At 34.3% G+C, this 12,163-nt stretch overlaps 1 protein-coding gene across 1 annotated transcript in view; it reads right to left on the reverse strand.

The window, feature by feature from the left end:
• LOC113512774 (phospholipid-transporting ATPase IF-like) overlaps positions 1-8,781 on the reverse strand; it is a 35,262-nt gene extending 26,481 nt beyond the window's left edge. Inside the window, exon 1 of the mRNA XM_052898712.1 lies at positions 8,593-8,781. Coding sequence (XP_052754672.1) covers positions 8,593-8,685 — 93 coding nt within the window. The 5' untranslated portion in view covers positions 8,686-8,781. The remainder of the gene's footprint in view (positions 1-8,592) is intronic.
• Between the last annotated feature and the right edge of the window lie 3,382 nt (positions 8,782-12,163).

Genomic DNA, 12,163 nt, shown 5'->3' on the forward strand with positions numbered 1-12,163 from the left:
CTTGTAAAATTTTTATTCTACGACCTAAATTTCGCTACATATTCTTGTATTCCAATTTCCATCAGGTGAATCATCAGCTTGTTTGTCATTCTCATCATCATCATCATCATCTTCCTACCCTTATCCCAATTATTATTTGGGGTCGGCGTAATATGTTTTTCTCTTCCATTCTTTCAAGATCATATTTTCAAATATTACTATTGCGGCCTCTTTGACCGGTTTTATCGCTGGCCGCTAAGACATTCTACAATTAAAACTGACAGCTTGGGACAAAACAAAAGGACTTAGACAAAAGACCGATAAGAAGACGGACATAATTTCGATGACTAATTTGCCTTTTAATTTTTAATACATTTGACGACGAATTCGGACCCTTCGACCTAAAAAGCGGTCCATCGACCTTTCAATTACTTTCACACATATTATCCTATCGCTAACCCTTTTTACATCCATCACACACTTTTTCAGCTGATCATCTAACACCATTCCAACACTGTTGCGTTTTCCATCACTCCCACTATATCTATAACTTATATCCCTCCCCAATATCTCTAGCTTTCGCTCTTTTCCATTAAGTCTCCTGTAAACATGCTATTTTTATTCTTCGCTTTTTGAAAACATCCGATGGCTCTCTTCCTCTTCCAGTCATAGAACCTATGTTCCAACTTCCAAATCTCATACGTATTTCTCTTACTTACTTACTTTATAATAATAATAATACTTTATTATCCAGACTACAATGCGGTCCAATTTTGTTAGTAACAATTTTCTTACAAACTATGTTAGTAAAAAAAAAAAAAAAGAAAAACAAATTGATTTAATTAAGCAATTCACCCAGATGTGACCCAGCCGACTAGATCAGCATCTGAATGAAATGCCCAATTATAGGCGAGTTATATTTCTCGCCTATTACTTTTACTTTATGGGCTCGCGTCTTACGTTGCACCCGCTCGTGTTAGTGGTTGGTGCTTGTTTGTCATACTAAATTACTGTTATTATTTATTCACAACAGTGTTTGATGTATTTACATTATTTTCACTTGTACCTTTTCTTCACTGAATTACCCAAATTAAATTATTTTCTCTTTAACTACACTGGGTTGGCTGCAAGAGATCTCTTTCAGAGATAAGTCCTCCCTTGCTAACAAGTTGTTAAACTAATCGTCGCATATATTGTTTAAGTGCAATAAAGAATATATAAAAAATATACGCATTATATTATATCCATGGTATCTGTCTACAAAATATCTATAATTTATCGTTGTGATTGAAGACGCTTTTTTTTACAGAGTGAAAATTTTCTTTTTCATGTCACCTACGATTGTACTAAAACGGACATAAAATATAGATATATTAAGTGTCACATTGCAGTGTATATACAATATTTTTATATAAACACTTTCAAATCATCGACTCTAACACATAGTTTGATAGTTTATGATAGCAATTTATTTTTATGTAGATGATGACTGGGACAAGTTCTCGGTATAAAAAGTTGCCTATATCCTTCTATATCGCATATATATAATACGTGCATATCAAATTTCATAATGATAGGTTAAGCCATTAAAGTATTATATTAAAATATATTAAATGGCATAATATATTAAAAATAATATGCCATTTAACTTTTTTTTTATACAACTTAGAATGGCAAACAAGCTGACGGCCCACCTGATGGAAAGTGGTAACCGTCGCCTATAGACATGAGCAGTACCATAAACATAACAGAGTATACTCTTTCGCCCATGATACCCCCATGCGTTGCCATTCCTGAGGACTCAGGTGTTATTCCTCTGTACCCTGTAAATTCACGCCATATCCCAACCTTCAAACTGAAACACAGCCATGCAAACACAACTACTTCACGGTTGAAACATGAATGGGACAGAGATGCTCAAGCAATCGACTTTTGTACATAGTCTAAATAATATAATAATATAAATATATAATATATAATAATATATATATAATAATAATAATTCTATTTTAATATTTTTTAAACACAAAGCATGCTGTGATTGGCTCTAAATGTAAGAACAGTTAGCTATAATCCACTAGGGTAATGTATCGAAAAATTTCGCTGTATCTTATGTTAGTAATCAGAAATAAATAAATAAGGTAACAAGGCCGGCAACGCACAAGCAACTCCTCTCGTGTTGCAGGTGTTCATGGGTGACGGTCGCCGCTTTCTATCAGGTGGAGCGTTTGCTCTTTTGCCTCCTTAACAATAAAAAAAAACTCTCACGTTTATAAAATTAGTAAGAAAGTAAGCATATTATTCTCCTTTTTTTATATTCTGTATATGTAATGTTCTAGTTTAAAGGTTAAAATTTAAATCACGAGAAGTTGTTTATATATTTATTTATTTATTTAACTCTTTATTGCACAAAATTTATAAATATGACAAATCTAGTCTAAAAATTACAAAGGTATGGAAAAGAGTAACTACAGTGAAAGAAAATGTGATTTGACTTGTCGTTTAAACGAAGCCAAAGATTGAGCACTCCGTATAGACGGTGGCAGCGTGTTCCATAGGCGCACTGCCTGAACCAAAAAGGATTTGGTGTAGTACACGGAGGTATGTGCTGGGGTTTTTAAATATATTTTAAATAGGCTATATTTATTTATCTTTATAGGTAGAAATATTTAAAATAAACAATAATAATAATATCAAATGAGCTACCTGCTTTGTTAAATAAATACTGTATATACGGGTAAGTAATATATAAGTAAGTTCACAGGACAACCGTGAGAAATTTTGCAAAGCCATTGGAATAGCTCGTTCTTTTTGCGTGGAAATCGATAGTAATTAAGTAGACACTGTAGGACAAGGCCAACGTCCGTTGTCATTAATGTCATGAAAAAAAAATTACACTACATAGAATCTCCCTATAAATGCTTCGAGAAAAACAGCCATCTTTTTAGGATTCCTTGCCAAAATGGTAGAAAGGAACCCTTATAGGCCAACGTCGTCCGTCCGTGCGTCTGTCTGTCACAGAGCTATAACACAAGAACTACAAACGTTATTGTTTTTATATGTAGAATAGTTTTGATTATTGTTAACCCTAATGTTGCAATTTTTTTTTGGGTTCTGCTTGAGGGTTTATGTAGAGAGTACATTTGTACATAAGGTAGTATATATATATATATATATATATATATATATATATATATATATATATATATATATATATATATATATATATATATAAAACATACGCCTAATTTTAAGTGAAACCAGAAATACAAATGTGAAAATCGCATTTTGGTGTAAGTAATAGTTTTTAAAAACGTTTATTAATTAAATTAGTTATTAAAAACGTTAATATTAATAATTGGTAAATATCTTCCATTTACAGATATATAAGTAAGATAAAAGTAAGATATCTAATTATTATATATTTTATATCGTGTGGTAAAATAAAAATAAAAAATATGTGGTATCATGGCATCAGTAATTTTGGTGATTATTGTAAATATATCAATGTTTTTATCTTCTGCATTCAAGGAATCGTTATTTATTTTTCTAATTAAAATTTTCTACGATCAATTGATGTGTATCGTTATTTTATTACTTAATTCATTGAGATTATTTAAGTCATTAAATCACTAAGAAATAACAAACAAACCAATCAATTAACAAATTTACTTTCGCATTTATGTATTAAGTATTAAGTAATCAAGTGAGTAACTTGATAAGTAACATAATGTTTAAAAAAAAACAAAAATTAGTACACCTTGCCCAACGATCGTGGAATGTGGTGACAGTTGGAAGGCCTTGCCTGAAAATGGGACACCATCGACTATGAATGAATGAACATAACGCTCTTATCTATGGAATTATACTTTTTTGGCTTTTGATCAAAGTTAAAAAATAAAATATCTATGGAAATCTTTTTTGTTTAAAATTTGAATAAAGAACGAAATTACATTACCCTCATCTGCATCTTTTATGGCTTATATTTACATGTCACGTGAGAAGAAAAATTATGCAGATTAAATTAACACAGTCGTTCAAACCAATGGCCAGGGCGGACACTAATGACAATAAAAATATAATATAAACAGTTGTCCACGCCGTGTGAAGACATGCATCTGGTGAAGTGAAGGCAAAACTTTCTATGTCACCATATGTCACAAGATTATTACCTATGTATGTGATGATAAAGGTCATGAAGGCGATTCCCTTTGCCTGCCTCGTCCTAAACTTGGTGAAAATGGATTATTTTTTTATACAACTTAGAATGGCAAACAAGCTGACGGCCCACCTGATGGAAAGTGGTAACCGTCGCCTATAGACATGAGCAGTACCATGGACATAACAGAGTATACTGTTTCGCCCATGATACTCCCCATGCGTTGCCATTATTGAGGACTCAGGTGTTATTTCTCTATACCCAGTAAATTCATGCTTAATAATATCCCACCCTTCAAACCGAAACACAGCCATGTGAACACAACTGCTTCACGGTTGAAACACGAATGGGACAGAGGTGCCCAAGCAATCGACTTTTGTACAAAATCTCCCTCTATCTACATTTTTTTATCGTAATATTAGATAGGTATGAAAGAACTTACCTACTGAGTACTATATTTTACTGCGACTATCAATTGTAAGTATACAAAAACACATAGATATGTGCTGAATGAAATAAACTAGAATAACTTATTGAGGTCATCGATCCTTAACAATAACGCGACGATAAGATAACGATTAGCTAAAACGATATAAAATAAACAGTTTCCTACTAAATACTAACTTAAAAAGATTATAGATAATTTTAATTTTTTTTTTTTAGTTGTTTTAACTTTAAGAGCGTTCATATTTTAAATTACCCAAATCTGGCAATTTTCAAACACAATTTAACAATTTTCAATGTTTCTGATCGCGACAGACCTTTTAGGTATAAAAGTTTACCTTTTTAGAATTTATATTTTTCTATCTTGAATATGCTTTTTATAGCTCTTTTGTTTTTTAACTTATTGATATCTTGTACACGTCTTATTAAGAAAATTATACTGGTAAGTCTTTCTAATAATATTTATTTATTGCCGCTCCTATTCCCTCCTACCAGCGTAGCTAACAATTTCTATTACGATTATTATTAAAAATATGCTCAATTAGCGAAATAATTAATTAATCGTGCAAAAAAATTGAATAAATTCGAATTAAAATATGATGTAGCTGTAAAATTTCTAGCGATAGTTTTATATTTTATGATTAATATAATAGTTCAGTAACAGATCCACATACTTAGTCAATTAGGAACATTGAAAATTGTTGAAAATTGCATATTTCGGTTAGCTAAAGCTAGTATAGTATTATATTATCTGTGGCTAAAGTATGAAATGAGGCCGGTAGTCCGCATTACTAACAATCCCTTTCCCCCATTAGTAAGAGGGATGTATGTTTATTACAAGTTAACAATATTTTAAAAGGTTGGCAGGTTTATATATATCTAATAACAAACTATTTCTGATTTTACTGGAAAAAGTTAGAAATTTTTAGAATTTTTATTTTGTCAACTTTATAATTTATATTTATAAATGTAAATGGATTTCGATTTTATGATAAAAACTCTTTATCACGCTCCTAATTGCTACCAGTTCGTATCATCGTAATCTCAGTGGTCGTTCGATGACGAAATCTCAAGATCATCACGCATGTATATCTACTGTGCGCATTATGGATGACAAGAGTGAACCATTAGCACATTCGGAGATCTTAGACAACGATCTCCTTGCCCTTATCGAGGTGGCATTCGTAATGAGGTCCCGGGTTCGTTTCTCTGTCAAGCCAACTGGGAAACAAACTTTTCTGAATTTACTTTAGCTAGGAAATTGGTACAATCATGGCATACCGGTTGTTTGTTAACTACTATTAAATAAATACTTATCATTTTTATAATTTTTAGTAATGAATGTAACGATTTGTTAATTAATTGACTTCAAAAAAGAGGATCTCAATTCGAATGTATTTTTTTATACAACTTTTAAACAAGCTGACGGTCCACCTGATGGAAAGTGGTAACCGTCGCCTATAGACATGAGCATTACCATGGACATAACAGAGTATACTATTTCGCTCACGATACCCTCCATGCATTGCCATTCCTGAGGACTCAGGTGTTATTCCTCTGTACCCCGTAAACTCACTGCCATATCCCACCTTTCAAACCGAAACACAGCCGTGCAAACACAACTGCTTCACAGTATAAATATAAATAGGACAGTGGTGCCCAAGCAAACGATTTTTGTACAAAGTCTTTTATGTTTATAATCCCTCATAATCCCGTCGGTTGTAAACCGATTTGAAAAATCCTTTTTTTTATCACAAAGCATATACTTTTTAATTGATCCCGTATTTTGTAGATATGTCTAAAAAATTTTACCATAAAATCACTTAAGTAGTTTAGTTTTTAAATTAAAACAACTGGTTTTGCCAGAAATGAAATCAGTTTTTTTTATGTCAAATACAATCTTAATTAATGTATTTATTTTAGTGAATTACATATTATTTTGTGGAAATGCATATCTCATTACAATTATCTGATTACAATATTTCGTTTGTATTTTATTTTAAGCAATGACTCATATTGGACTAGCTAATATTTTGAAATAATTTTTCCTGAAACTACAATACTTACTTCTTATATCTACAAAAGATATAAGAAATATAAAACATACGATTTTTTAATTATTCTTCAAACTCGTGTATATAAAACGTAGAAATCGAGCAATCCCACCTCTATTAGTTTTTCAGATATGTTCCCTTCCGCAAACGATTGAGTTAGGAAATGAACTCTTACCCGGGATTTTTTTAAGTCTATTGCAGAGGTTCCCAAATTTATTTTGCCTACCGCTCACTTTGAGAATAAATTATTTTTTGCGCCCCCATTGTTTCGCCTACTTAAAAACCACTATTACTTCCAGATCAACAAATCACCCCCCTCCAAGCCTCTACACAACGCCCCCATTTTTTTCTGGGTCTCTTACCGCCTCCCTTTAGGCCTTCAGCACCCACAAGGGGGCGTTATCGCCCACATTGGGAAAGGCTGATCTTTTGTAATAAATTGTGCGTTCGTGATTCACTTTTCATCCCAAAGGTTGAATTATTGTTGATAAAGAATGCTACTAGCATTACGTCCACCTTTTATATCATATTTTCATTTCGATACTAAAATTATTTCATTAAATAAATACAGCACGGGCTTATTTATAAGGAATAAAGAGATTTCTTCAAGATCGACAACGCGCTTGTAACATCTTTGTAGCATTTCCATAAATCCAGCATACCGTACTTATATATAGTAACGCCGTGTGGTCCCAGCATAGAATAGGCCACCCGTTCCTTTCCTGTGAGTGTCGTAAGAGGCGACTAAGGGAGGGTGTGGGATGGGCAGCAGCGTCCCTCTTAAAACATCTCCAAAGCCTAACTGCGGTTGCCAATCCGCCTGCCAAGCGTGCCAACTACTGACAAAACCCCAAAAGGGGAGGCCTATGTTCAACAGTGGACAGTTAAAGACTGATATGAAGATGATGAGAAACTAGGGCAACCACTTACAATCATGGATAGTGTGCTTGTTCACCACCTCAGTGGTATAACAATTAAAACAGGGGGGAAAGGGATTATTAGTAATGGAGATTGAGAATCCCATTGCTAGCAATATACCCAACCAGGTCGACCTCCTCGCGGTTCCCCCTGGAAACTATCATGGTTAATTCCTGATGAATTCATCATGATGGGCTAACTGGCCTGTTTTCATTCTCATCTATCACCCTTCACTGGTGCTCCGCCAGCGTATCCCGTTAGCGCAAGTGGGGTTACCATACCATTTTCACCCATCAAAAACAATTAAAACAATATTTATCATATTTTATAGCACGACATGTGACCACTCCATCCTAAATGAACACAGAGACGTCATGGTCTCTGAATACGATCAATCGAAAAGAAAATTATTTACTTTCAAACGGCTGGTCGCAATATGTCGACTCACTGTTTTTTCACGCTACATTTGAAGGTTCCAAGATTATGACGAAGGAACACGTCACAGGAAATGCCATTCCACATTGTTACGGTACGGTTTAGTAAAACTACATGTTAATTTGCTATTTCATATTTGTTCCCACATATTTGTGGCTTATAGTTTAATTTTATTGTAGACTTATAACTCTAGCATAGCATAGAGCAGACAGAATTTTCAAAATTAAAAAAATAGTTTGAATATTTTTATTGTAGACAATTTTAAACTTTCGCGTTGTTTACACATCTTTTAAATACATTATCGGGAGTTAAGTCGATAAAAAATTTACAAAATATATTAAAAAAAAAACGTCGACAATAAAGAAACAGGTATGTAAGTACTATTTACCTGCAAAAAGTTTTTCATGACGTTAAGACCCGATAGTGTATTTAAAATACATTTTTTTTTTTATTTTAAATTTAGAAACATAAGAATTTGTATTCCGGCTTCTAGCGCCGTTTTCATAATTCGAATACATTTGAATTGGAACACATATATCCAATGTTGATTTCCGCATTGATGTACGACTGTTATCTATTATAATCCAAGTGCTAACAACTTACATTGCAGCAAAATATAATAAACGTAATCCCAGAATATATCCAATGGCAGAGGCGTCGAGTGCAGTTAAATATGAGTATACCACAGTCTCTCATCGTGCCGTGGGCACAGACACATCACACACACAGCCGCACCTGGGCGCAAACCCGTGCCCGACCCGTAAACTTGACTGACACGACAATGAAACTGTCAGCTTGCTATCAAAATACACATAATATCTTATCAATACCATATCAATAAAACACAGATATAAGCCGACGGGTGACGTACTATGGATATTTGCAAGATTACAATATTTTTGGTTGACAGTAGACATTATTGGATTCATTTTTAGGAGTTATTCATTATTAAATCGTTTTGATATATCTGTAGCTCTTGCAATGACTTTATTTTCTTCGTACAAGGGATTGCGTAATTCTCCAGGGTGAACAAGTCTGTTGGATTACCTTAGTACTTGTATAATGGGCAATCTTGCACAATATGGCCTGTATCTTGTATTGGAGCATCACATTAGCAGACCACTGAGTTAGTCCAGCCACACCGGGGGGGAAGGGATTGTTAGTAATGGGGAGGTTAGTCTCCATTACTATCAATACACTAATGTCAGGTCGACCTCCACGCGGTTTCCCCTGATTTGTTTTTGACTTTGTCACGGTGGGCTAACTAGCCTGTTTCATCTTCACCTGTCACCCCTCACTGGTGCCCCGCCAGTGTATACCGATAGTGCGGGCGGGATTACCATTCCATTATCATCCATAAAAAAAAGTCTAGCCAGACGTTTTTTAATAAGATTGGCAGCGATCGCATCCAATTCTCAACCTGTTACGGAATAACCGGGGGAAAGGGATTGTTAGTAATGGGTTCTAACAGTCCCATTGCTAGCAATATACCCTATTTTATTTTTAATGGGTGATAATGGAAAGGTGATAATGGAACGCCTGCGCTAACGGTATACGCTAGCGGGGCACTGGTGAGAAATGACAGGTGACGATGAAAGCAGGTCAGTTAGCCCATCGTGACGAATTCCACTAGATCGAAACACGGTGATTACCAGGGGGAACCACATGAAAGTCGACCTGATAGGGTGTAGTTGACAATGGGTCAGTTAGACCCCATTGTTAACAATCCCTTTCCCCCCCGCAATATACCCTATTAGGTCAACCTTCCCGTGGTTCCTCCTGGAAACCATCATGTTTAATTCTTGTTGAATTCTTCATGATGCACCAACTGGCCTGCCTTCATCCTCATCTATCACTGGTGCCCCGCCAGCGTATACTGATAGTACAGGTGAGATTACCATTCCATTTTCACCCATTAAAAGCATAAATTACAGAATGGCCATTTATTAATTTTTAGGATTTATTAAACCATGCTTAACATTAGCTGAATATAGAACAGAGGGCCTACCATGAAATGTTTTCCGAAATTTCAAAGCCAAACGAAACAGAAATTTGATGTTAAAATTACATAATATATGCCGTGTGGAAATATTAAAAATGTAAAAATATTGTTCCTTTGGATACGATGTATGACGAACGAAATGTTAAACTCCATTTATTGGTCCGATTTTGGTATAAACAAAAACACGAAACTGAGTCCGAAATTTCGGAATTTCATTTCATGGTAGACCCGCTGTTCATATATTGTATAAAAAAAAATGTCATTATCTATTCAAAACAAATAAAGTATTCTATTCTAGGATTGAATGAATACTTGAGGATTGGACGGATGGGACAGTGATTTATGGGACAGCTTAGAAATGAGATGAACTAAGATATATATGTAAGAATACAGGGTTTAAAAGACAGACAAGGTGGCAAAAACTGAAACAGTGAATTCAGACCAATATTCTGAACTGAAAACCAGTGGAAATTCTTTTCGGAACATTTCAAATTTTTCTCATGTTTTTTTTTTTTTTTTCATTTAAAATCATGTAATGTATGATATTATAAAGAAATAGTAATATTTTAAAGTGAAATAATATGAAATAGCAAAAAACAGCAACATATTATTTGTGTAATGCTGGTTATATATTATGTATTTTTCAAAATAACACAAACTACATATATTCAAAATATCTTTATCACACGCGCACACACACACACACACACACACGCGCGCGCACACACATAGTCTGTATTTTGTTTTTTTGTTAACTTTGCCTAAGTTATATACTAGAAATAAGTTTTAATGTTAAGTTTATTCTTGCACTCTATATCTTATTATTGTTATCTGTGTATTATAACACTAATTGGTTGCCTTGTATTTGTGTAGTCCATGGAGATGGGGCACTGGTGACTTGTAACACAGGTTCTTCTAAACCTACCGCAAGCACCAGTCTCTCACAAAACTGGTCTTCATTTCAAATTGTACCTCATGTTGTTACTTTATTCCACCTTTTGTGAAGAGAAAATAAACCGTTCATTCATTCATTCATTCATTCTTTATTCGTGTAGGTATATTAGAGACTTATAATATGTCAAATCTACCGTCAGTTCGGAATGTTTTTCGGTTACTCCACTACATCATTTATAGTTGCTAGATACAATATTATCACGTCGGGGTCACCAAAATGTTAGATACAATAGTAATAAATACTCCGGTTGATGCAGTAATAGTCATTTATATATTAAACAGTTTTAGTCTTACTTTAAAATAGATATATTAATAAGATTTACAACGTAACAATAAGACAGTCTTGTAGTAGTCAAGTGTAGTGTCACACAGAGGGTGTCTCAACCGAGCGATTAATATCCAATTTGCAGGGTAGTATGGTGACCGTTCCGTTGTAATAATTTACACGGCCTACCCACTACGTTTATGCCGGTCCGCCCTTGTTTTTTTTTTTATACAACTTAGAATGGCAAACAAGCTGACGGCCCACCTGATGGAAAGTGGTAACGGTCGCCTATAGACATGAGCAGTACCATGGACATAACAGAGTATACTATTTGGCCCATGATACCCCCCATGCGTTGCCATTCCTGAGGACTCAGGTGTTATTCCTCTGTACCCTGTAAATTTACGCCATATCCCACCCTTCAAACCGAAACACAGCCATGCAAACACAACTGCTTCACGGTTAAAACACGAATGGGACAGAGGTGCCCAAGCAATAGACTTTTGTACAAAGTCTCCCTCTGGTAGTGTTAACATAGTATTTACAGCATAGGCTGTAACAATCACAGTTTTCCCCCATTACAATATTTGATTATATACATACATACTACTACTATCTACTATATATAAAAACTACAGTATATACATCCTATATACTAAGTAGTTTATATTATATAATCCTATGCACTATAATTCTAAGCATGGGCAGCTTCTTAAACAAATTAAATATTTTTAAGACTAATTCTAAAGCCATGTGTTCTTGGCATAGAATGGGCCACCCCTTCCTTTCTTCTGTCCCTTTCTTGTGTTGTAAGAGGCGTCTAATGGAATTTAATGGTTGAGGAGTAGCAGCAAAGCCCCTCTTTAAAATGTCACTAAAGCCCAACTGCAGTTGCCAACTTATCTGCCTAATGTGGCATCTACTAACAAAACTTCCTAAGGGGGAGGCCTATA

Source organism: Galleria mellonella, unplaced genomic scaffold (assembly GCF_026898425.1).
Source record: "Galleria mellonella isolate WM207_F2 unplaced genomic scaffold, CSIRO_AGI_GalMel_v1 utg537, whole genome shotgun sequence".
Taxonomy (NCBI): domain Eukaryota; kingdom Metazoa; phylum Arthropoda; class Insecta; order Lepidoptera; family Pyralidae; genus Galleria; species Galleria mellonella.